Here is a 27413-nt window from a genome sequence, read left to right as displayed (position 1 = left end):
GAGAGACGAGTGAGAATTTGGCAAACTTTTGGGGCCAACGGGCGCGCGCGAAAAAGCATGTGGCGAGCGCCGATCGCGGACGCGCCGCCGACGATCGGAAACGCCGATGACGATGATGATGATGATGATGATCATCGTCGTCGTCGTCGGCACGGCTAATGGCTTGATCTCTTCGTGTGCCCGATGCCCGATGCTGGCAGCTGGTTCACCTCGTCCATCCGTCCGCCTGCCCGTGTGTGTGTGCGATTTAAAAGCATACCCGGGGTCTGGTCAGCGCCGCGGATTTAAATGGCCATCTCGCCACCAGAGCACACACCACTACTACATTCTTCGTCGTCGTCGTCAGCAGGCGTGACGACGCGCGGCGATGATGGACCTCCCCCGAACCCCAAAGCCGACCCCCGGGGCCATTAGCACACACACACACACAGAGGGGCGCCGGAGACCCCGAGGAGGCCCCAACAGTCCGACGCCGCCGCCGCCGCCGGGGAGCGCACGTGCTGCGGAGATCGGAACACCATCACCGCCACCCAATCCAATCCAGACACAGACAGGCCGGCCGAGCTCGCTCTCGCTCTCCCGTCACTACAGTGCGGTCACTTGTCGCCCCTCGCTGCCGTCGGTGCACCCCACCCGCGGGGGGGAGGCGGAACCATCCTCCTCCCGCAGCCAGACAGACAGCTGTGTTATGCGCAAAAATCGGCTGATTATGGGGCCGACCGACGGGCGCGCTCTCGCGCGGTTCAAGGTGAGCGAAACGGAAAGAGAGAGAGAGAGAGACACCGGTCCGTTTGTGTGTGTGTGTGCTTGGAGAACGCGCTGGAACATACTGGACCGCTGGACCGGTAGAGTGACCGGGTGTTGCTGGGGAGACTCCGCACACCCCACAGAGGCCAGCCGTGGAGGTTATGTGTGCGTGTAAATTAGATTCAGCAGCGCGCCGAAAAAAAGTTGGTCTTCTTCCCGATGGCCACCCGACCACCCGACCACCCGCCCGCCCGTTGGACCAATACGCTCTCGGGGTAATTCGCCGAATTCAGGGCCATTTCGCGCGCGAAGCAGAACAGAACCGGAGCACACAGCACACACGGGGCACATGGAAAACATGGCGGAGCCTTCCCCGATCCACCGCCGGGGGGTTGTTTTATGCCCGGGCGTTTGCGAAATTGGAGAATTCGGAGCGGTTGCGGTGCGGTAGTGCGTGCGGTGCGTGAGTCACACTCTCGGCGCTCCGTGTTCACTCTCTGATTACTTCCGCACCGCATTGGAAAACTGAAACAAAGTTTCAGCAGCATCCGTGCCGAATAACGTCATCTTCTCACCGCAGCAGCAGCAGCTGGTGGCGTGCGATATCTTCGCGGACCACATGGACTTTGCGAGTCACGCGCTCGAGCGCTCAGCGTTGAAGGCCATCAGGCGCGTGGACCAGACCAAATATCCGTTTGCCAAAAATCATCTGCTACACCGTCAGACTTTTTTTTTTGTCGGGGCGAGAGAAGGTTCGAACTCGTAAGGAACTCGTAGTTCCAAGGTAACGCGAGCTGTGATTGCTTCATGGAAATGATAGTTGCGTCTTTATTCTGTCTGGGAACCGTACATCATGATTTAATTATTGCAACTATGTATAGGGAGCTACTCTAATAAGTTACTCCAAAGGTGATCCCGCCCGTAGATCATCCCGTCAGCGATGCGCCGATTGATCGGTTCCTATCGTGAAAGGCACCAGTTCGAATTATTTGGACTAAAGCTGAGGAACTCATCTAGAAACATGCTTGGTTTTTAATGGACTACGTCAGCCAACTACTTCGAAAGAAAAGACCAACCCAAGTATTAGAATCACGGTTGAAGTCAAGGGCGGTGATCAATCAAGAGTGATCCATTGAGTGTTTGGATTTTGAACTACCACCGATTACTTCATTTTTAAAACGTCAAACTTCATTCTGGAAATTGTAAAGATTTGCTAAAAACTTTGACACTTACGAAATGGGACGCTATACGCTTGCCGAAAATTGGGAAATATTAAGAACTTATTTCCAATGTGGTTAGTCTTCAACTTCTTTGAAAAGCTCATTTCATTTAAGATCATTTCCACCTGGATTCATGTTAGTATGCAGAATTGTTGTATTTAATGTTCGGAAAACCCATACATCGTGCAAGAGAAGCCAATGCACTCACTACAAGTAACTGTTTGGTTCGGATTTTGGTCTGTGGGCATTATTGGTTCATTTTTCTTCCAAAATGAAGAAGTACCCAACACCTGGATGGACCATCCTAGCCAGACTAACTGACTCTCGTATATAAATTCAGACAAACTGACTCTCCATAGAAACATGTCAAATCAAACCAAATGCATGATCAAATTAGGCAAAAGTAGTTAATGTAATTTTTCTTCAACCAATACAGCCCATAACAACCTAGTGAGCTTTTGATCAAGGGAAAGAAAGAAACTCTACAGGTCTCTAAAGGGTTTAACTCAAATATCGATCTGTTATTTAAATTGCTTGGTTCAAGGATTCTATAGTTTCAACCGATTTCCACATAGAAGAAGCCTCAAAAAGAAGGGGCGCATAGCTAGCCAACTAGACGCCATATACACACGATTGCTCGACCGGAGCTATAAGTTAAGTTGGGTTGCTGACCTCTGTCTCTCGCCGCTGTCCTGGCGGCACCAGCACCAGCAGCTCACCAATTTATGATCATATAAATAAGTTGCCTCAAACCTATCGCCCCCCGTGCCCGGTGGATAAAACGATGGCCACCACCACCGGCTGGAGGGGACAGCAGAACACACGCATCGATGCATTCAATTAAATTTTATCATGCTGCCCATTAATTTCGTCTCGCACGCATGTGTCACAACACGAGTCACACACGCGCGCGCGATCGCCAAAAGATTGGCGCTTAATCAAGTTAATTCAAGCCGCTCTGGCGGTGCGTAGCCGAAGAATGAATCGAGGAAGAGAGGACGATCCCCACACCCATTTGGTGGTGGTCAAGGTTTTATTGGTTGTCTTAAGGGCGCTAATTACGTGCCGGTGATCAAGCGACCGAAAGAGGGCGGGGGGGTCTGTGTACCGGAGCGCATCGATGTAAGGCCAACGCACTTCTCTCTCTCCCTCTTCCGATCATTAATCGGACCCGATAAGCAACAACCATCCAGCCACGTCCAAACTTGACCAGATATAACCCAGAGTGCGGACCGATCCGACGACGGAAAGTCCAGATGGCCCAAAAGTGGCCAAACGGAGCACTGGTGTCGTCGTTTTTGTGGGGCGCTCGATTTTTTTGCAATGACCTACATTCACCTCCACCATTCCAGGGTCCTCCAACCACTGGAGGACCTTCCACTCTCTCCTCCCGACCGGCTCGTCGTCGGTTGTTCTTAGATCCTACCGCCCGGTGCCGGCGCAGAACCGGGACACAAACAGGTCCCAAAAGGAGCCTTTCGCGCTCCGCGAAAGACCCCCCGGGATCGAAGGTGACCCTCCAGGATCAGGAAGGTGAGGAGTGAGTGGGGGGCCACAAGCATGAGGACCCGCTCACCTCGGACCCGCAATTTAGGGCGCGCGCGCACACACGTCGAAGGAACCACCCTTCTTCTCGCGGACGGCCAAGACGATGCGGCGAGAAATCACAGGCCGCGTCCAGCCCTGAAGCCCTGGCCCTGCTGGTCAGGATACGAACAAGTCCGGATGGCGGCGAACACACACCACAGGAAACCAGCTCGTCGCACGGAAGGCACACTCTTCCCTTTCGACCGATCCAAGGATAGCCACAGAGAGTAGGGTAGATACACCGAAGGAGAGAGAGAGAGAATTGGGACCAAAACCGATTAATCGAGGAATCGGGACGGTGTAATGGGGACTGTATTGGGGCCTTATGAACGGGAGAGCTCTGCCCACGACACGCGATGTGGGGGTCCCTTTAAAAATGGTGCCCTTTCTTAGTGGGCACAGTGCTTCTTTTCGCTACTTCTTTCTGGTAGGTCGAAGATCTTGGGTCGCGCTCGCCTCTGAGAAGCTGAGAAGCCACACTCCGTCCGTTTAGCCGGGGAAAAGGGATGAATGAACGATATATTTCAACTGGCGGCAACGTCCCGAACCCGAAGGCAATTTCAGAAACCTCGCCTGCAGTTGAGTATCGGCAAACGGATTGGCGGCCACACGGTCTGACGGTGTCTACCCGGCGCGTTAAGACGTCTGAGGGCTCAACGCTGACCGCTGGTGGTGGTGGAACACGAGCCCTGGCAAAGGACGGGAAAGGACCCCACCACCGATATGCTCCAGAAACTTTTCTCGCAGTAAGGGAAGGCGATTCTCCGTTGGCGAGAGCGTTCAACGTGAACAGGCGGGCGGAAGCGAGATGGCCATCGCTTCACCCATCCCCAGTCGGCGGTCGGTGTGACCACTTCGCGCGCTCATCATTCATGCCCATGCTGCTGTTGAGGCACGGCCAGCCGCAACTCTCAAGGTGAACAACGGAGCATCGAGCAATCGACGAACCGGAACACATGGTCGGTAGGGCCACGGCGGGATCGGGACAATGGGAGGGAGCCTCCTCATCGGCCTGGAATAAATGTGGGCTGAAAGCAAAAGCAGACACGACGACCCCCGCAGCACTTAGCAGCACGGCGAGAGTTCTTCCGAGTTCCGGGATACGCAAAATGCTGCTTCTTCTTAGCGCCCCCGTGCGCCAGATTTTTGTTGTTCCAATGTCTGTCCTGTGCGTGGAGTTTACTTAAGTGCAAAAAAAGTGCATTCAGCGAAAACCAATAAAGCGTCTTCAAGACGCGGCGTCTCTCTCGGGGGCGCGTATGTTGCCAACTGTTGGGTTGGGTGAAAAAGTGAAATAAAACACACATTAAACGCAAGCACGTTCTCTCAGCGCCCCAGACAGGGCCGAGGGGGGCCTGCCTACCGAAGGGCATTCCCTTGCTCTTCGTGTCGCCCAGCCCAGCCGGCAGCAACCGCAACCGTTTCGTTCCGTTGGCCAAATGATTACATTTTGCTCACGAACAGACCGCCAGACGATGATGGCGCTGATGACTCTCTGACCAGTCGATGCACCGGCCACCGGCCCCATCCCGTCAGACCGTCCGACTGAGGGCAGAGTGAAGCCAAAGTGCATTCTCTCTCCCTTCGTTTGTTCTCTCTCTCTCGCTCCTTGGGGCCGGAGGAGTCGGAGTCATTCGTCATGCGCATGACGCGCCCGGCCGACGCGCGAAATGCACTCGCGGCTCGCAGCAAAGTGCACCGCACCAGACAGATCCCCGCTCCGGGGATGCGGTGCAAGCGAGCGCGGGGTCTCCCGGCCATCCCGGCGTTGGTCTCTGGAGTTGAAAATGCACACCAGACATGCGATTTCTACGCCCGCTTCTCGCCTGTCTCGGCCGCACTTCGCTCTCTCTCTCGCTCTCTCGCTCTCGGTCGGTGTGCATTTCGGTGCAACGGCACTGAACTGCAGCAGCAGCAGCATAATACAATGCACACCACCACCCCGGGGACGCAGGGACCCGAGAGCGCGTATGACCTACTTTTACTGCCCACTGCTGCTTCTCTTGCGCTGCTACTGCGTGCTCCTGGCCAGGCACCCTGCCCCTCCTAGGCCCCCGCCGTTCATCCTTAAGCCGCGAGCGCGGCGTTCTACGTAATCTATCCTGGGGGTCTCTCGGCTCCTCCTGTGTGTGACTCCCCGCGCCCCGGGGGTCAGGTTGGTATCGTTTTACCGATCCCCGGAGCCCTTTTCTCGGTGGTGTCCCTTTTGCTGGTCCTCTGTGTGTCTTCAGGGACGCCAGCCAAGCCAAGCAAAAGAGGCCAATCGAAGAGCAGAGGGAGACAAAATAAAACCACGGCGTCGTGGCTGGAAGAGTTATTCCTTTCATTTTAACGGCTCCCAGACGCGCGTAGACCTACGAGCGCTACTCTCGAGGTTCTGGTGGGTTTCGAGTTTTTATTTTCTTTGCTGTCATCGAGCCCCGACTCGATCCGTGTGTGTTATCCTTCGGACGCGGATCCACCAAGCGCGATTATTGGTTTCCGCGCGCGGTAGCTGCATCGCGAACTGAACGTGGGCTAACACGTGGGATGAAAAGTTTCGTGTCCAGCACATAGAATCTTATTGCATTCGCCGCTTTTTCAGTTAGGGCTAAACTTCGAAAGAAAGCTGCTAAGTTTTTAGGACATTCTTGCATGATATTTCATGTAAATAGTTCATGATTTTTGTTATTTTTAAAACGAGGCATCAAAAACAATTTCGTATTTGAATTTTACACTACTTTTTGATTGGGAAAAAAAAACTTTCCAGCGGATCAATAGCTTGGAAGGCGTTATAGGGACTCTGCTCCATCACAACCAACAATAAAACGTTGGTTTGCTGACTTCAAAACGATCAGATGACAATGGAAAGCAACTAGTGAACCTCGTCCAAAGCGCCCGAAAGCATAGTAATCGGATGGAAAGGTTTAATATCATCAACAGTGAATATTATATAGCGATATTGGAGCGTTTAAAGGCCAAAAATGCAAAGAAGTAAATCAAAACAACAGAAAAAGTGCATGAATTGAACTTTCAACTTCATATTGCTGAAACTGAGCCCTATTTTGAGGTAAAAGATGAACCGTTCTACAAAAGTGGTATTTAAATGTAAGAGCGGCGCTATTGAATGCTTAATGAAGATTACGGTGATGAATAATGCTAATTTTGAACAAACCAAACCGAGTTTTCCTTCGTAGGTCCGGGACTTTCCAACCCATGCGTTACCAATGCATGGCCGTTGCCTTCCTTACTGCCTTCATCGAACTGGTTTACATACCTAAAAGCAGAAAAGAAACACGAAAGCGCGTTAATAAATCAATCAATAATTAAAACTGGAAATTTGAACTTCTCAAACAAAGTGACGAAAGTGGTCACAGACAAAGAATTCAAGTTTAAGTACTAAAAGCTAACATTAAAATCAAACCAAGAATAAATCAGAAAATAAACAAAATAGTGCTCGAAATAGAGAGCATAAATGGGGCCAACCATTGGAGATCGATTCACACGCCAAATTTGGGTAATGTAACCCACTTGACTAAATTGCACCATTTCGGCCGGGCTCAATACTGCTGATTACTGTCACTGATTTGCAACTTTCTTGCACTGCCCAAAAACCAAAAACTTCGACTTCCGCTTCACGCATAAATACGGCCTCGTCCTCGCCCATTCCCCAAGGTGCGACGGCGGTTCCGGGGCCGTTTCGATTGTCTTATTTTCTCCTTCACCGACCCCATTTCGCTGAAACTCCCCACCATCCGGGGCGGGGGGCAACCAAAGATCGCGGTTCTGTGGTGTGGAAAGATAACTTTCGCGTAACACACAGCCGCCGCCGCCGCCGACGACGGACGCGGTGCGCCCTTGTGCTGTCAATCTAAATTTTACCTCGCGGAAGTGTTCCACGCTGAACCGATGCACGCACGCACGCAAAGGGAAACGAGGAGCCGACCCGACAAATAGGCCACGGCAAAATTTAGAATCAAACCACCCGACGACGACGACGGACCGGGTCGGGTCGGGCCGGGCCGAAGTCGCGCCTCCACCGCGTGAGATATTCGCGCAAAAAAAAATTCGCGCGGTTGCGGTCCCGCGGTGGTTTCGGGTGGGTTCGCTTATACCGGGAGGGAAAAAAGAAGTGTTTCTCGTTTTTCTTCAAGGCTGAATCAGTTTAAAGATAGAGCGCGCAGCATTCCGTAGCCGATCGCGCGCGCCGTGCGATCGTCAAGAAGGCAGCATAGAAAAGAAGACCAACATCGGCCGGCCGGCCGACCAGCCAGACCGCCGGCCGGCCCAAAGCATCAGCAGGAAGCGAAAGGAGGCGAAAGCATTCGCACGATAGCCGAGCGGAAGGCGACGACGAGCGAGACGTGCGCGACCGCACTCGGACGGGAGCCGATCTCGGCGATACGGAGAGATGCCCGTTTCGGTTTTGGTTCTTTTTTTTCCCTTGCTCCCCATATTAACACCACAACAGAGAGTTTATTTTAAAACATGTATGCTGCCGTCGCCGCCGCTGCTGCCGCCCGGCATGTGTCGAAACACAGGAATGCAATAAACTTCGGGGTGTTGTCCCCCGCCGGTGTCCGCGCGCGCTCCGAGCAAAACGAAGGCAAAAAAACGCAACTAAAATCAGCTCAAGTCGCTAAACGGAACCACGACGTCTCGGGCGCGCATATCTCCACGCCCAACCAACCAACCGACCGACGACGACGACGACGATGGGGCGCGACGCATGAATGTGATGATGATGATGATGCTGCTGATAGAAATTGGGGTGCCAATCTGGTCCGCCCGCGGCTGCGGCGACGACGACGACGATATGCTGCCGGGCTGGGCCGTGCCGGGACCCAACCGAACGCCGGAAGCACTCACAGTTGCGCAGCAGAAAGTAGCCGGGCCGCCGCCGCCGCATTCATTTGGGTGGTTTCATTGGGCGCCCTTCGCTTGTTGTGCCGACGTTTCGACCGATTGTCGTCGGGTATTCTGCTGGTCCGGTGGCAGGTTCTTGATTTTTCCCACCGCCCAAGGACCCTCTGTGTGGCGCGTGTTGTATAGGTTTTTCTTTTCTTTTTAATAATTTGTTCGCCTTTCATTTGGCACATTCCATTTCCTTGACCGAGGCCTGTGCCAGGATCTGCAGGAAGTGATTTGTCCTTTAAAGATTGACAACACATAATGAAATATTGTTTAATATCGAAATTCTTATCCAATTTTGTTAAAATTATTTTTTCCACCGAAAAGATTCAAATATGCTGTTGATAAAAATGCTAGCCTCTATTAGCGTATCATACTTGAGTGCCCCAAGCAGGTAAATCAGGTCAATCCAAGTTTGCTTGTTCTTATTTAATATCGAATTATTTCAGTAAAAAAAAGAATATAAAAGATAACAGTTTATCGGTAAGAGTTTACCGTTAAATTCGAAAATACCTTCTGTTAAATAAGTACCGGAAATTTGTGATTTTAAAGAAAATGCGTTATTCGATTTTCGTTTTTTATGGCGTTGGATTGCTACACATCTCAGTGACTTTTGGTGAAAAGCTCGGCCATTTTGAGTAAACGGTCAATTTTTGACAGTTGTTTTACTGTGCACGTGTCTTGCCCCACCGCCATTTAACATTTCTATAATCGACTTTGAAAACGATGCTGAACAAGATCACAAAAAAGATTGTTTGAAGTTCTTTGAGGATTGGAAAAAACGTTGGCAAAAGTGTCTAATATTTGACAAGGATTACTTTTAAGGGGACAAACAGATATTCATGAATAAACCAATATTTGAAAAAAAAAAACACAAAAGTCCCAGAACTTTTTGAACAGCCAGCGTATACATGCATTATTTGTCAACTAGACATTGTCAGTATATTAAGTAAATTAGAACGAAATGAGGTCGTCGATTGGTGAACAGAACTTGATCAAATAATCATTTAGTTCAGAAAATGACGCAATCAAGCTGCAAAATGTGGAAAAAACATACATAGTTACGGCAAAATGTAAACGTATCCGATTGGTGTTTACACAGGTGGCCATTAAGGCCGGCCCCAGCAGGTTGTTTCTGGATAAATCCTCAGCTGATCTTAACCAACACTCAGCTGCCGATTTAAACCAGGCTTGAACGGTGGCTTCTTGTAGACTCTTCCCTGTAAACATCCACAATGTCACTTACGGTACGTGCGTTGCAGCTAAACTCAGTGCCATTTGATTGGGAAGATTTAAAGACGCCCAGTCGATTGATTGTCCCAGAGAAAGCGATTTTAATTTTTAATCACCAAATAAACCTTTCAATCCGACCACCGCTTGTTGTTTCAAATAGTAACGGCCGTAACGACCAGCAGCAGCAGGAGCTCGATTAAAAGTATTCTGAAAAACAAACAACAATTACCTCGCGGCATATCCCACCTGGCGGCGGCACGCCCGGCCCGGGGTTGGCTATTTTTTGCCCATTTTTCTCTCAAATCGGTCGCAATCACGCGATCAATTATGCATTTAAAATCCTCGGTGCAATACCGGTGAGCCCCTCCCCGCTGCCGCCACGCCTGCCTGGCCGTTTCGAGCCGTTTTACGCGCATCACGTGCAATTACCGGGCGCCACAGCCCGCCTTAATTACGCCCGCCGGTTACTAACAACAACGGGCCGCACTAGACACAACACCGGTCCGTCGTCGTCACCACCGCCCCGGTCACCGCCTCCGCCGCCGCCGGTTCCTACCGATGTAAATAAATCAAACTAAATGGCCATCCACCGGCGGGCGCGCGTGTGAGAGTGGTTTGTGAGGTTATTTTGGTAGTCCCCCAGCAAGAAAAGAAACAAAAAAGGACGACATCCGCGTATCCTCCTCCGTTCGTTACAATCTTCGAGACTATTGCGCGCAATCTTCCGCAGTGGCCGGCCGGCCGGGTGTGGTGACACACCCGACAAAAAGTGACCAATTTCGCCTCACAACCTGGCGCAAGTCACGTTGTTAATTTTTACACCCACGGCTGACGATGGGACCACCGGACCCGCACTCTTCCACCACCAACGCGTCCCGTGGGGTTGTTTTTTTTTCATTTTGCGCGACTCCCACCCATCGCGACAGGTGGCGCCGCCCCGGGGAGGGTGTTTTGGTCGTCGTGACACTGTGCTCCGCTCTCTCTCTCTCTCTGGCGTGCGTCTCGCATCGGTGACTAAAAACTCAACGGCGAAAAAAAAGAACCCCCTAGTGACAATGTTGCGGTGAGCGCGTGTGTGTGCGCGGAACCGCTTGGTATGCATAAATTCACGCGAGCCCCGCGCGTGTGGGTGGCGGCGGCGGCGGAGGTTGACGGCGTCGGCGGTGCTCGCGGCGGTCGGGAGATTATTTAACCGTCGCGACAACCGCCGCCACCGCCACTGGTTTTTTTGCGCCTCTTTTACATTTCTCTCTACGCCACCGACCGGCTGCCGAGTGCCGTCGTAAAGTTCTCCTTAAAAGTAGCGATTATTCTACGCTACAAACGGAACGCAACGGAACGGTCGGGTCGGTGACAATATCTTCGATTCGACCATTGCCACACCAATGCTTGATGTCGTGTAAGATGTGGCGCCCAAGGAATTTCGAATTCGTCAGCGGAACAGCGGCTCGCAGCATGGGTTGACATTTATTGGTAGAAAGAAGCCCGTGGCCCAAGCGAACGGAAGGAAGCCACGAATTCCGGTTGAGATGGGACGGGAAAGAAAAAAAAACAGTCCACGAACGGTCACGAGGGTCAGACGTCTGGAAAGATCTCTCTTTCTCCTATCAAAAAGTAGCCAACGATGTTTCGGTACATTAGAAATCATGTAATTCCCAACATCTCCACTCTACTTTGCGCTATTTCTACTACTTGACTTCATTATTGCTTTGTTCTACTTTATTCCATTTTTAGTAGTTTGCCTCCTTTTTTCCATTCTACTTCATGTACTTATTTCTTTATCACTCTTCTTTAATACTTCTCCTTTCTTTCTCCTTTCTACATCTGATTGTACTATTTTTGTTTTATATTTTACTCAAACTAACTCTATTTCTACTCCTTATTGATTTATGTTTCAATGATGCATAATTTTTTGTTCTAGTTTATTACTTTTCCAGTACTAAGGCGCTCGTTTTTTCATTCTACTTGGAGAATTTTTTTCTTTATCACTTTTCTTTGATACTTTTGCTTTCTTTTTCCTTTCTGCATTTGATTGTACTGCTTTTGCTCTTTGTTTTATGCAAACTAAATCCATTTGTACACTTTGTTGATGATGTCAATGATACTTTTTTGGTTTTGATTTGGAATGGAAGAAAAATTACACAAGAATTACACAAGGAGAGCGAAAGTTGCATCCACCAGCGCGCCGACCAGAGCGTCACACAGAACGAAAACAAAATCTACAAAAATGGTAGCATAGTCATCCGCGCGAAAGGGAGGCGAAGCAAAAAGCAACCCACAACAGCCGTCGCCGCCGCCGTCAGCTGACGAGACACACACGCCTACCACCGGCTGATTCGCTTCCGATCCGAACACGATGAGCTCATAGCCGGGATCCGGCCGCACTCGGGTGGCGACTCGCGACAAGTCGATGATCCACTTGCGTCAAGTGCTCTCTAGCGCCGCGACACACGGTGTCCATTTCCGTCTCAGCGCACGGAAACAGACAAAAAAATCGCCGACGAATCCGCCAAGTGTCGGTGGTGGGCGCAGGAAATATGGCCCAGTGCCAGACTGAAAAATAATTGTCGTACAACCAGACCAGAGAACCGCCGTCGCCGTGCTGCTTCCTCCCCACGCGGTCGGCAAATTTTTAAAATTGGCGTTTGCGTAGGCCACGCCGTGCTGTACCGGCCCCTCCCGGGGGTGAAGACCGGGAAAGACCGGGCGCGACAGCAGGTGGTTGGAGCTTACACTCGGTGACACGTTCCACGCTCCACGCGGCGTGACGTCGCCGTCGCCGGGTTAAGAATGTTCTGCACCGTTTAATTTGAATTATTTTTCCGAGAGCAATCAAACAGCAACTCCAGCGGTCGCAAGGCCAGGAGTTCGGGGAGAAGAGTCAAAGATACGAGGTGCTTTTTTCTGATACGCACTGTAATAGTCGTCGCCGCCGCGCCGTGTCCATATTGGCGGCGGACCAAAAAGCATCTTCGCCGGACCGGATGCGTTGGCTGACCGGTCCTGGCCCTGTTTGGTCCGCGAGTGAAGTCACGAGAAAAGTGACAGTCACGCGCGTGACTCACACTCTCGTTGGCGATTAGTGAAAGGCGCCATGCAGCTCAGACGGACGGAACAGATGACCGGAACCACGTGCTCCTTGGGGCGCCGCCATTGACCAACGCTCGGCTCGCTCGAGCAGAGTCATTCGAAGCACAGAGTTTTTAAAAGAACGTTTCGGAAGTGCTTTCAACGATGACCATCATAAGGACACGTTTTAACAACAATAAGGATGCATTTGCAGAATGGCAAATTTGGTTTAAAAAATGTACTTTTAATTTTAAAAAGATCCAACGAATTGTTGAATCAATAAATAATTAAGCAAATAAATGGTTTTAACATTAGGACTATACGAATTAGACCATAGAAACAATTCGAATTGAATCAAACAGTGTTCATAATTTTTATGGCAATGAATCGACTAGAGAGAACAGTTTTTTGATGTTTTTGACAACTTCTTGTCGTCATAAATGTATCTTAAAATCTTAAAACTATCCAAAACAGACTCCACTTTCTCTTGCAAACACCGAAAGAATTAAAAGCACTGATTTTCCAACCAAAAACCGTTCCCTTGGGAATCGAAACAGGACTTTCAATTAAGCTAAAGCTCGCTTTATGAGTGGTGTTCGGTTATTAAATCATTACAAAAATTGAACCCACATTCACGCAGTGTGTTCGCATAATACTCCAACAGCAGACGCCAGCCCACAGCAGACGGGGAATCGATTTCACGGCTCCTGCCGTGGCGTTGGCGGCGTCCAGGCGTTGCAAGCGGACAGCAGGACAGGGCAGCAGGACCAGGAAGAAGTCCGACAAAAAATGAGCTGCGAATTAGTCCTAATTTAATTTAGCTTCGCGCCAACCACCTCGCCCGGTACCACCGCCCGGCATGGTGGCGGCGATGGACTGCCACAGCAATATGTGCCGCGAGTGTGTGCCGCAACAGCTGCATCCATCATCCCTCCCCCCCACACACACACGGACGGACAGGAAGCGCGACATGGCGCCACACCTTTTGGCGCACTACACTCCGGCCGCCGCCAAGTGGTTTCGGGCTGATGATGTACGGACGACGACGACGGACCACGGAGTAATATGCACCTCCGCCGCCGTCCGGGGGCACCGGACCGGTGAAGCACGAAATTGAATTATGCGGCGCGCAGTGGCGAGATTTTACGCGAAATGCGGTCATAAAAGCCGCAGCGACAGCACCGCCCCCCGTCGGGGTCCCACCCAACATGTCGCGCCAATTCATCTTCCACTCGACTGCAAACGGGGCGCCGCCGCCGCCGTTCTGGTGCATTCAGAACGGTGGCCGGTTCAGAGAATTAATTTTGACGATTTCTGACCCTCGGGGCTAGCGGGACTGCATAATGGCTCGAGGCACATAGCGTGCGAGAGAGTGAGCGAATAAGTGCAACCAACCGCGCCCGGGGGGGGTCACGTCAGCAGCGCCGATCGAAGCCGACCGAGGTACCGCCGAGGAGTGGCCGAATTTCAATAAAAATAGCCATTCGGGGCCCACGTCGCAGACCGGCGCCGCCGTGCCGTGTGCGCCACCACGATGATAACTTTTAACTTTTTGACTGTGCGAAATACTCTGCTTATGCTCGGTGGTCCTGGCATCAGGAGGTCTTTTCTAACACCGCACGCCCGGACCTTTTCTTGTCCCACGCTAATTAATGTTCCCGCGATTTTTATGCGCGATTTTGCGAATCTAAAAATAAGCCCCTGTCCGTGTGTCGACGAGAGAATCATCGCGCCCGACGGAGGAGGACAGTTAAAAAAACAGGGCAGCCGAAACATGCTGCAGCAGCGCGAAAGATATAAATTTATTCAACACCAACCACGTTGCCTGCCCCTCCCGCCCAAAAAAAGGACCCCCCATCGGTGGCCGCCAACGGCCTATCATATCATGCGCCAATAATGTGGCCCCGGGTGCCGAAACGAAAGGGAAATTTGGCCCGAATCGAAGCCACTGACGGGGGAGGGTTAGGTACGCGGCGTAGGGGGCACGGCCATAGCGCGGCGCCGAAGCCAAACGCGCCGGTTGTGCGAAATTTTAAAAATAGATCCTCAAAACCGCTGCTCTCTCCAAGGTGCTCGAATTTCGCGGACTTCGCGGGCAAAAGGCGCTGGCTGGCTGCACGCAAAACGCACGCACGCAAGCCGCTTGAGAGAGTGTGTGGGTTTGTTTGTTTTGTTTTCCCCGGTTTTCACCGACACTCCGCCGTGGGCCGGCGGCCACTACCGGCCAGTGGTGGTTTGCGGCGGCGGTGGCACATGAACTTCGGCCTCAACTGTTCTGTTTGTTCTGTTTTTGTAAAATAACACCTATTTTCAAACAACTTTCACCGTCAGGTCAGGCGGTGAAGATCAAACGCTGAGGTATGTTGGAAAAGAATGAATAAAAAGAGCGAAAGAGCGGGAGTTGTAATAAAAGGTAGCAAAAGTATAAGAGAAGTGAAATAAATGTAAAAACAAAACAACGTAAAAGAAATAGAAAACATCACAAGAAAAGATGTGTAAACAATTAAGCAAACAAAACGAATAAAACAAAAAGACAAAACACACGCAGAGCAGTACATTAAATCAAACAACAAAACTGCTTCACAAAAAATAAGAAGGTACCCTAAAAATATAAATAAAATCTAACAATTTGAACAGCAAACGATAACGATCCGATTTCGATGAAAGTGAATAAAATCCGAACCAAAAAAAGGCCCAGAAGATTCGATTTAGACTTTAATCAAAACAAATGATCGATAGCCACACGCAACGCGCCGTCGGTTCCTTCCTTCCTTCCTTCCGTCCGACAGATAAGTGCCACCTAACAACAGCTCTCCCTGCCAGTGTAGCGGTCGCCCAGCAGCAGAAAAGAACAAACTAAAACAGAGACTGCTGTGACATTGCAGCCCGGCCACGCCACCGCTCAGCTGTTCCAACACAACGCCGGCGACGCAGCTGGCGAGCGGTCAGCCGACAACGACGACGACGACATACAGGAGCGCGGTTCGCGGTGCGATGTCGCGACACGATTCACCGCGGGGGGGTGATGGCGACCCTCCCCTCGGGGCGGCGATCGGTGGGGACGTCCACCTGAAAGGTCAAACATCGACTGGCCTCGACACTAGCCGAGCCCGGCGCAGCGCAGGGTCCAGCTACGCCACGGAATACATTATTCACCGCGACTACGCGACCTTTTTCTTCCCCGTGGACCGTCTGGAGTTCCACTTCCCCCCTACCCCGCCCGCCCGCACGTGTGTGTGTGTGTTATTAATAACATTCACGCGAGTGCCGGCATTTTGAAGGTTCCACCTTCCCACCCGGGGGAGTTTTCCGTTTTAAGTGTTGTTCTGTTTTGGTGTGTTTGGTGCTACAGTTTATCGATTTTCCGGGAAAAACTACGTTCTGAGTGAGTGTGAACCAAATGGTGGCCTCATGTGTGACAACCAGTGGCACTGTTGCCAACTGGCGATGATTGCCGCATGCCACCCGCTGCCACTGAAGGACGAGAGCTTCTCGGTGCGGTGCGGCGCGCGCGTCATCATCTTTCGGAGGGGTTTAAATGAAAGCTCGCAGCAAACAGCCCCGACCGCGTCACCAGCAGCAGCAGAACACATGTTCCGAGCACGTGCTCCGAAAGCACATCTTCGTCAGTGTCGGTGGCACAAGGCACAACAGTCAAGGGAGAGGAGGCGAATGTGACAAGAGCACGATAAAATCCCGCTTCGATCCGTCAACGTGAGGCGCAAATCACGAATTCTTCGGAATGCGCGCACACACACACAGGTCAGCCCAAGAAGGTAGTGAAGGCCCTTCCCTGCGGGGGGTGTGATGAACGATGTTCCCGCCGCCGTTGCTTATCTCGAGCGCACACACCCCAGAGCTTTATCGGAACGGATCGCTTATCGCAAGGAGTTACTCAACACCGAACGAGGGAACGCGTTTGGGGCGTAGTCAGATGATTCGGGTTTCCTAAATATCGGCCCAACCCCTCCCGAGGAGAACTCCTGGGCAGTGCGCCACCGGTAACGCACGAGCGAAGCAACCCCAGAGTCGTACTTGGGTGAGTTTGGCCACAAAAAAACGGTCTTGCTAACTCGCTTTTTATCTCTATTAACAACGAGCGTTATTTTAGTATTTGATCAGGTATTTCGATCAATTTTGATGCAAATCATGTACTTCGATATTAATAACTATTTTTGTTTATTGTTGTTTATTGTTTATTTTCAATTATTCTTACGTCGATGAAGGTTGATTGATGGTGTCCAAACGATTGGCCAGGAGTCAAAAGCTTTGACAAAAGTCTGATCATTTTGAGACGACTTTGAAACAAACATCATAATTTAAAAACAAATCCAGAAAGTAGATTTAATTGTTATACGATTTTCTTAAAGTTCTATTTACAATTTAATTTATTCATTCATTATGCTGTTAGGCAAATAATTGTTATCTCTATTTTAATAACCTTCACAATATTTGGTTTTATTTCTTTCCTCTTCATTTTAACTGCGTTCCGTCCATTTTACAATTTTCTTAGCAACACTTCGGACAAAGTGAATCATTTTCCTTGCCCAATTGCGAGCTCTGTCCGATGGCCGACCTTTCTGTTTCCGTTTTGAATCAGAAACCTACACTCAGGAATGTGTAGAAAAACAAGTTCCAGTTCGATTTCTTAGCCCAACTTAGGGGCAAACGATCCCAAACAACGGTTGGAAAAAAGAACAAGAATTTTCTCCGAAATCTGTACAGGAAATGCTTGCGAAACCGGAACGCAAAACGCGAAGCGCGACGCAGTTGAGATGAGCTGTCGTCGTCGTCCGATGGCGGCGAGAGACGCCAATTCTCCCCGTTCGGACGGACGGACGGGAACTCCCATACAACTTCACCTGCCATATGGCGCGCGTCTACTACTGCAACCCTCGTCGCACTCCCTCCGCTCCCTTTGATGACGACAATCCGTTCCCCATGAGCCACGTGAAGTGTACAGTCATCCGCAAAGCGGCAAAACATGTGATTGCAACCAACAACAACGACGACGACCACGACGATGACGGGACGAGGACAGCCGGCGGAGGACGGTGGTCCTGTGTGTTCGTGTGTGTGTGTCTCTGTAGTGCTTCACCCGACCGTTACCCAGAACGCCACGGTGCGCATGTGAAAGGGTGGGGGGGGGGGCGGCGGCGGTGGGCGGTCCCTGCCACCGCCATGCTCTCCCTGCACCGCACCGTCCCAGGCAGCAGTCATCGACGGCGGCAAAAATCAATATCGATGACTGCCGCGCGCGCGCGCGCTCTGGCCTGCGTCCTCCCCTCTGGGGCCGTGGCGCTAAAAGGGGTGGCGCTGCTGCTGCGCTGAGGCAACCCCTCGCGACGGTTGTATGGTTTTTTTTTGTTTTTTTTTTTCATACACACACGCAGCACACACACCGCCGCCGTGAGTTCTGAGTGCGCCCCGCACTGCGCTGCAAATGCGCAAAAAAGTGGAGTAAATACTACACACACACGAGGGGGGTCACCTCGCGGTGCGCGCCCCGTATGTCGCTGGCATGTGTGTGGCACACACACACACACACACAGACCCGGGCACAGGTTGTCGCGCGCGGTCGGTGGTGTTCCCGCGGGGGACGCGTTTTGCGGCGATGCCTCCGAGAATGTCGATCGGAAAAGGACGAAGAATGCTCAACGGCCAGATTGACAGGGTAAATTGGCCAATTGGCGCGCGCGGCGGACGTTGTCGTTAGCGTGTGGCGGCGGCCGCGGTGTCTTTCGTGTCTCACTCGCAAAAACCGCCCCACGGCTCCACTCCACCAAACACCGAAGCCACCGGAGGAAGGTAGCGGCCTAAATCGATAACAATAGCACAACAACAACAACAGTCCACCAATGGCCGCGGACCGACAACTGGCGCGTCCATTAGAGCATTCGGGCGTCATCGAGAGACGAATCGACCCTACACTGGCTGACCGGACTGTTGGAACCAACGCTAGCCGAAGTGCCATGGACCAGAGAAGTCGATCCTCAATCTGTTCGAATCTCAATCTCAACCTCCGATAACGTAGGACGCTGCCCAATTTGTTTTGTTATATTGGTACACTCTTCATATGAACGTATGTGAAGTTCCATTTCAATCTCTCTCTCCATGTTTTGTTAATAAGCCATTTAGTATCGACATGTCATACTATTTTTTAAAACGGCAAAAATCAAGTATCGTTCAGTGAAAGAATTTTTATGTTTAGAACGTTTAAAAGCAAAGAAAATTTTTGAACGAATGTTGAAAGTGTATAAGGACTCTTCGCCTTCAATTAATACAGTCAAAAGGTGCGTTTCTGAATTTAAACGTGGTCGTACAAGCCTTTAAGACGATCCATGTTAAAGACGCCCAAAAACAGATACAATACCTGTAATCGTAGAAAAAAACAGGATATCGTATTGGAAAATCGAACTCATTGAACAGCCTAGTAGTGAGCGAGCGCAGTAGTGAGTTGGATTTTCTCATGCCGTGAGGGAAATCTCATTGTCGCTCACTTCCCCCGGGGCAGGCAACTTCGCTTTTCGCCGTCTGTTCATTAAGTAGGCTACGCAACTTTGAAGACCCCGATGTTCTATATCTACGAACGGAAGAATCAATAAACAAGTAAATTAAATGGACGCAAAAAATGAAGAAAAAACCCGTAAAGGAATGTCAAGGTGCGGCTACTAATTCGATGCAAATTAATTGTTGACCAGTGCCATACAATGTAACGCCTCGAAGGCACCCGACCTCCTTGGTCCGATACATTCAACCGCCGGTGTGCCACCCCAACAGAAGCGCGGAGGAGAGAGCACGAGAGAAAGGCACGCGGGGACACGTGTGTAAGCGTTTCCCATTAGCGAAGCGGGCTGTGTGCAGTTGCACAATGTGCACTTGGACCAACAATTGAAGCCTGAGCACCCCGACGACGAGAGGGTCGCATCGATCGATAAGCACCGCCTTTGAGCGGGTGGGCAGAGCCGGAACCGATCATAAGAAGCCCATCCGGCCGCCGAGTAGGGCTCGGCGGGGGCGGTGCATGATTGATATATGTATGTTTGCCGAGAGGGACCCCGCGAGGGACAAATGCAATTTTAATTAATGACTTCATTCGCCTCATGCGCCTATTTAAAGAAAGATATCATTCCGAGCCCGCGGCAGAAAGGGGGCCTAACGACTAGAGGAGTGACCGTAGCGTGCAGCAAGTGAAGTAGAAACTAGAGAAGGTTAACCTTAGCGATTGCAAAGCGAACCCGCTGATTATGCCGTAGAAAACACACCTCTCAATAGCTAGAATCAACTGGGAAAGGCACAAAAAGGCTGAAAATAATGAAACCATCCCTGTGTGTCCACTGAGACATTGCATCAGAGACGGGCGGGCGCCCGCGGGCCGCTCAAGGTTTATTTGTAAACTTTCCGCATTTTCAATTCGGGCTTAGGCGCCACCACTTCCGGCGATCATTAATCAAGAGAGTCACAAATCAACGCCTAAATTGTTATTGTTTGGCAGCGGGAGATGGCTGCTACTGCTGCTGCTGCTGCGGGCTAAACATCACTTACCGGTCCCTCGGCACCCGACACAACTCCTCTCGACAGCCTCCGCCACGGCGGCGTTTTGCCACAACAAATCTCGCATCGCATTTTTTGCATATTCAGCTAATTACCGTGGGGGCCGTAGGGGGGCGGGAATCACACGCGGGACGAACCGAGTTGCATGGGAAAAGAATGCTACATGGCGCCAAGTATCCGATATCGTCATCGACGTGCATCATCATGAGCGTGAGGTTGTGCGCAATCATCATCAGCGCGGGTCGAGAGGCCAATCAGGCACGCTGGGGCGGACGCGGGGGCGGGACGGGGCGGCACAGGTGGCCACACGATACGCGATGTTGTCAATAATAATAGCGCCCGCGGATACCTGCGCGGACACCCCTCCAGCCCGCCGCCGCGAAGGTCGCCACACGTAAATCGTTTGTTGTTGTTGTTGCAGTCCCCGGGCGTCGAATACACACACACACACACAGGGACAGACGGACACGGAGTGCATCGGTGCAAGAGCGAGAAAGAGAGAAAACAATTGCAGCGTATGTTTACACAATTGCACTCTGCGTAGTGAACACATGGCGCGGATGCGTGTGAGAGAGACCCAACAATGACGACGATGCACTTTTCGCACACACCCAAACAACAGTCCCTCGGTTCGGAGCACCCCACCATTGTTGGTGTGCAGTTTTATTTACGTGTTTTGTTTTTCTCGCATCGTTTGCTGTCCATTTTTCGTCCATGACTACCAAAGAGGCCCAAAAATTGTTTAGAAGATCGCGAGCGCGCGCGCCCGTCAATGGCCCGCGGGGCAGGAAGAGGACGCTTTCATTCATTAATAACGAAACGAAAATTACGGAGGCCACAACAGTGCTCCACCTGCGCGTCCGTGACTTCCGAGCTCCACACCGCGTATTCTTTCTTCCGTTACCGTTACATCCTAATATGTGGAATGTGGAGCCCCCTCGGGAGCCCCCGGATGTGAACCGATCCGTTCGGAAACTCGTCCCGTAATTACGATGAATTGTCGATGCCGGATTGATGGCTTGACGATAAAAGAAAGGCCAACCAAATCATCGATTCATAAACCGGGCGAGGTCCCTTTCACGCGCTCTCGCTCTCTCTCTGCCAACATTAGCATGTTTATGACGACGGCGACGACGACGCCACGGAGGAATAAAAAGGCGATCCCCATTCATAACACTGCCGCCGGTGCGGTGCCGGTGTGTCGTTGCCTTGAGTGTTTGTGGTGACCCTCAAAACACAGCATCGGTGACGATGGGCAACACACTCGACTGGGAGCCTGTTTTGTGGAGGAGCTCACCCACCCAACACGGACCCTGCTGTGTCGTGACCAGCTTCAAACGGCCGTTCGGAGCGAAGCAGCTCCGGTGCAGCGCAGTATATAATTATTGATCGATTTTTACCCACGCCTATCTGTGTGTGAGTGTTTGGTTGTTTGTTTACGTTTTCCTATTGCTTCGGCTGGGCGTGTGTTGCGCCACATTGTAGCCGTGGTGCCCGTGTGCGCGCGAACCTGACGCAATTTGTTATCGCATTCTTTAAACAAACACCGGATTGCGATTGGAACCGATAGCGGGCCCTCGAATGGCGCACCGAAGTGTCGCCACACATTTTACGAGTGCCTTCCTTTCCTTGCTTGGATCATCCTTTTTCGAACCGGAATGCACCGCCAACGTCCGGAACCGTAGGAACCGGTTCAAGCCGGGTGACTCGGAAGTGCAAAAAAGATGCCAGATGAGAGCGAGAGGGGGCCGCCGGTAGCTACAAAACCGGAAACGGGATTATCATTAGGCAAATAGAAACGAACCCAGATCGATCGCCTTACTCGGCGCGACGTTCCCGGGTAGGCGGCCGCCATCGTCAAGAGTCAGTACCGCACCCTGATAAGGGAGTATTACTACGGCACGTTTTGATAAGGACTTGCGATAAGGGTGGCGACGGCGGCGACGGTGGTGGTGAATGAAGAGTGAAAAAACGCGCGCGTTACACTCTCACTAGCTGCCACGGGGCGGCTTAAGGCGTCTTAGTGGCAACGGGATAGTGTTTGGGTGACAAGTGTGTCGGCCAGAGAGAGAGCGAGCAAGGGACTTCCAGAGTCACATCGCTTGGCCCTCAGCATTACACGGCTTGGCGGACGTAGCGCCCGTTGTACACATTGTTGAATGAAGATTGACTATTTTTAGCCACCAGCACAGCAGGAGCAGCAATTACGCGTCCCTCTCGGGGAGCGGCCCGAGACCAGCTGAGCGGCGGATCAAGCGACGGCGTGCGTGCGTGCGCAAGAGAGAGAGAGAGCCAATCTCTGACTCACGATAATGAGAACTCCCATCTGATTACGACCCGGCAACACTCGGACGGCGGCGGCGTCAGCGGGGCACAACAATCCATCAATCAGCTTCCCCAGGGTGGCCGAGAGTTGTAAAACCAACCCGCGCTTCCCGGCTGCCGTCTCCCCGGCACGGGAGCTACGAGGTCTCAGCTGTTCGGCGCAATTAGTTCCGCGGTTTCTTCCCAACGCCTTCGGGCCGGTGGTGGCCGGCAATCAGAGTCAGAGTCACTCGGGGCGAGGCAATGTCTTTGGCATAGTGGTCCGAGTTGAAAGTTGAATTAAATTCGATTATTGTAGTTTCTAAAAATAATAAAATCAATTATTATGACACCGAACGTTGAGTCTAAAATCTTGGAAAACGTCTACAAACCTCGTCAGTGTCCGGGTTGAAATATCTCGATAGCCCCTAACTAAAATCCCATTCCGCGCAGCACCGCCGATAAGCAGGGGATTGTGTCCAGGGATTTTTGTGCTTTATTCTGACTTATTCTGTGTTATCACAATTTTCATTGTACTGACGCTGATGCGATATGAAAACAATCGTTCCAGAGGAGCGGACCGAGGGAGATTCGAGAAAAATCCCTCAACTTTTTCCTATGCTCGTCGTCGGGTCGGCCACCCCACCACCCCCTCTCGTTACCCGAGCAGAGGGTTGAATGTATTTATTTTCCGCCCATCATCGCGGCAACAAACCAATATTATTGAAGACTTCACCCCAGACTGTGGGGAGTTACGCGTTTCCGTTCTTCCGGCAGGAATTCACTCCCGAAAGTACCACGTGGCGGAGGGGAGGCCGGCCCCAAAAAAAATGGTGGCTTGCGACAGGGTGCAGCTGTTTTTGTTGTGCTGACAAAAAAAGAACACAGCGCAAGAGGTGACACACAAACTCCAAACTTCACAGTCCTTCGGAGAGCGGGGAAAGACCGCCACCACCAGAGGCCCCATCGTGGCGCGTTAAAAACAGCTGACAAAATAAACCTCATTCTCGTTGGGAGCCGCCGCCGCCGCCGCCGCGGTGAGCCCACGTGTCACTAGCGCACACAGACAACCGGAAACATTGTATTCGAACTAAGGAGAAAGAAGAAAAACCGACCACAGAACGGATCGACTTTTTTGTAATGACACTATAGAAGATCCCCCTCCGGCCAACTCACGGCCACGAGGCCAAGCGGCAGGTGTAAACCCGTCTATCCCTCTATCCTTCCTAACGGCCAAAGTGGAGTGTTATTTATTGCTTTATTACTTTATTAAATAAAATAAAGAATAATTGAATTTATCCGGAAAATTTCGGTGGTGGCCAGCTAATGACCAGAAGCGGCTTCACCGAAGTGAACCTTCGATCCGTAAAAGGGTCCGCCACGATGCTACCCTTCTTGCTTCGCTTCTTGGCCGGTCTCTCCCTACCAAGAGAGAACAGCACCGCGAAGAGAGAGAGAAAGAGGGAGAAGAAACCCGCCTTTAAAAGGGAATGCATAATTGCATTAGAATGAACATAAAAGCATGGCGCGGCCCTCGGTCGCGAGAAAGTGAAACAACCAACCGGGAGGGTCGCGTCCTCCATCTGTCCATCTGCCTGTGCCGGTGTGTGCGTGCGAGGGTCCCGTGCGGGTTGCAATTTAATGATCTTGAAACTCGAACGAACGAACGAACGACCGGCTAGCAAGCGGAGAGGGGAGAAAAGCAAACAACCAAATGCACCACACACCACCCCACGACGGGAAGCAAGCATAAAACGCGCGATAAAAGTTAGCATCCGGAACGGCGGCGGAGAGCATGAGCCGGAGCCGCGAAGAACAGGTGAACATATCGTCCATACACACACAGAAAGAGGGGCGAAGTCCTTCACTGTTTTACGCTACGATCAAGTTTTCAAGTTGGTGAGTAATGTAAACATATTAACATTATGCCCGGGACGGGAAGCGAACCCTTTTCGCTGTTGTTGTTGAGAACCTTAGGGAAATAAGAGAACGATCGACGACCGGACCAAACCCAAAACAAACCAAACACGCTGGTCGTCCCAAAATATCTCCGCCGCCACTCGGGAAGCATAAATTAGAGGCAAACCCCCCCGGATCGCTCCACAGCTGACTCTGAGTTGTGAGTTTCGGTGGTTTATTCCGTTGTTTTGAAGTCCGTGACACACACACACACACGGGTGCCCCTTGCCATCCCGTCAACAACAACAACAGCTGACTGTCACAAATCGCTGTTGCTGTTGCGTCGCGTTCGATTGTCCATAGGTTATCAGGCCTTAGCGCGCCTTAGTTCGCCCTCTTTCGTGTTGATCGGTCGATCGTCGCGTTTTCGCGTTCTTCGGAACCCATTTTTGCATACATTTTCGCTCGCAACAACAAAAACAGGCGCTCCACACAACACATCATAAACAAACGCCCCGTTAAGCAACATTCTTTCCGCGGCCGCCGCCGCCGTCGCCACCATCGAAAGAATGCGCCCCAATGGAATGGAGGGAAATGTTACTCAAAATTACTGCGTAATTTCGTTACCAAAACAACGCCCCGCCGCCCCCAGTGCGCCATGGGACGCGCGCAGGGTGAGAGGGGGCATATCATTGCACAAAGGCGCGCGCTGCTAACCGACAGAACACGAACCGAAAAAAAAAACAAAAAAATCGGCAACAACACAACACAGACGGCCAGCCAGCCAGCCAGCTGTTGGTGCGTCAGCCGCTGTGCGTGTGTTCGTGAGCGTGCGTGCGAGCGAGACGGAAAGGTGTCAAGTGGCCACGCAGGCAAAAGAGGTGTAAGGGGGTCCTCCTCCTATCCCACCACCGCCCATCGAGCCTCTTATCCTCAAGCGTGGCTGGGTGTTGCTGATCCCCGTAATATCCCCCCAGTCCGTTTTCAATCAGAGATGGCGCGACGGCGACGGTTCCATGCTCTACTAGTAGGCTACGGCCGAGCCGGGGGTTATGCAATACTCAATATGTGTGTTGACGCGGCACGCTATGTGTGTGAGAGCGAGAGAGCGGACGATGATAAGGGGAACGCGTGCGCCAAAATCTGGCATCCTGGCACAGGAGGGCAGCAAACACCTCCGTACGCACACACACGCGCTCAGGCAGGCAGCTGATAGAGGGTGCCCATATCAGCAGCATGGCGCAATGAAAATAATAATAGCGCCATCGAGGGAGGCTATTTAAAGGGACAAAACCAGAGCACCTTCTCATAGGTGGCGTGGAGTTGATTTTCGTTTGTTCACAAGATGGCGCGCGGGCTCTATTCGAGAAGCGCAGCATAACGTAGCATATGATTTCCCTTTTTTCGGTGTTGTTGGGTGCTGGATAGTTCTCTGCACCGCCTGTAGGGGGAGAGGACGCGCCGGTGAAGGTGGAAAAGCACATTACATAAACATATGGTTGTTAACCATCTGATTACTCGTCGCGCCAGGAGTCCCTCTCGGTGTGCTTCGATGTGTGCGAACGCGTCACGCACACACCCGAGCAGCTAAACTCCCTTTGGCTCTGTGAGTCGACGCACACACACAGACGCATAGCAACCGACGCTACATTGCAAAGGCATAGAGAGCATTGCCCAGGACATTCTGTGCGCTTCGTCGAGCGCGCCCAAACTATGTTCAAACGTTTGAACACACACACAAGTACAGTGGGCTGCCGAGAGCTTCACCCGCCTTCCACCCATCTCCCTTCCCGAGGCGGACCAACAGGATAATAATGTTGTGACGCCCGTCGGATCGGACCCGTACCGAAGCGTACAAAACTCTCGCTCTCCAGAGAAGAGGGAAAAGGGGAAATCAACTCCTCGTCACCGTTTGCATGCAACGCAACGTGTATGTGTGTGTGTGTGTGTGTGTGTGTGTGTGTGTGTGGTGAAGAACGAATGCACGCAGCGACTCTTTTATATAGCCTCATTTAAGGAGGCTATCTTTTTGCTGCGTACGCACATAAAGCATAAGACGGCGGGTGGCGTGCGGGAACGAAACAGAGACGCCCAAAACAAGGCAGAACAGGGGATGGGTAGAGAAAAAAAAGGAACGCCGCCACCGACGCACCGTGGAATGAAGGAAACGCGACGCAACCACGAAGAAGCCAGACGCATCGGAGTATGCGCACGCGGGGTGGTGCACACACGCACGCACACACACAAGTGTGATTCTACTTTACGCGCATTCCTCCTCCCGGAACACTCGTTCGCTCCTTCTCGCTTCCGTTCGTGTTCCTTCTCGCTCGACGACGACGACGCAGCGCGTTCTTTTCTCTTATGCTTTTATGTTCTGTGTAGCTCCCCTTTTCTACGCGCTTCCGACAACACACCCGGGAAGCATCCCAGCAGAAACTGGCGCGCGGCTGCCGTTGTCTCTTCAAGGTTTACAACCCAAGGATACAATTCTAGCGATGGTGGTTGGACCTACGGGAAATAAATGTGCAAATTTTTGATTATAATTTCCACTCGGGAGTGGCACCGAAAACAAAGCAACCTCCGGTGGACACACACAGTGGCTGTGGCGCGCTTCGTTCCACGCACACTTCGATGTAGCGTCCTTTCGCTGCTACTATGGAAACGAAGGCAAGGCGTTCCAGCAGCAAGCATAAAGCGGCGTACAGCTGGGAGAGAGACTCAAGAAGGTGGTCCACACACACACACACGGTTGGTTCATCCCGGCAAGGGTCTGCTTTGTTGATCGTCCTGCCTTCTCTCGACTTCTGCCGTGTGGCAGGGAAGAAAGAGAGACCGTGTGAGGTAAGAAATGTATCAAAGCAACGCGCGCATCTTGGCGAGCCGTCTTCGATTCTTCAAGACACTGGGTGT

General features: G+C 51.6%; 1 protein-coding gene across 1 annotated transcript in view; it reads right to left on the bottom strand.

The window, feature by feature from the left end:
• The window catches only part of LOC128271054 (uncharacterized), a 105460-nt gene that overhangs the window by 77564 nt on the left and 483 nt on the right, over window positions 1-27413 (bottom strand). Inside the window, exon 2 of the mRNA XM_053008487.1 lies at window positions 22172-22177. Coding sequence (XP_052864447.1) covers window positions 22172-22177 — 6 coding nt within the window. The remainder of the gene's footprint in view (window positions 1-22171; window positions 22178-27413) is intronic.

The sequence above is a fragment of the Anopheles cruzii genome, chromosome 3 (assembly GCF_943734635.1).
Source record: "Anopheles cruzii chromosome 3, idAnoCruzAS_RS32_06, whole genome shotgun sequence".
NCBI lineage: Eukaryota > Metazoa > Arthropoda > Insecta > Diptera > Culicidae > Anopheles > Anopheles cruzii.
This window is presented reverse-complemented; position numbering and strand designations above follow the sequence as displayed.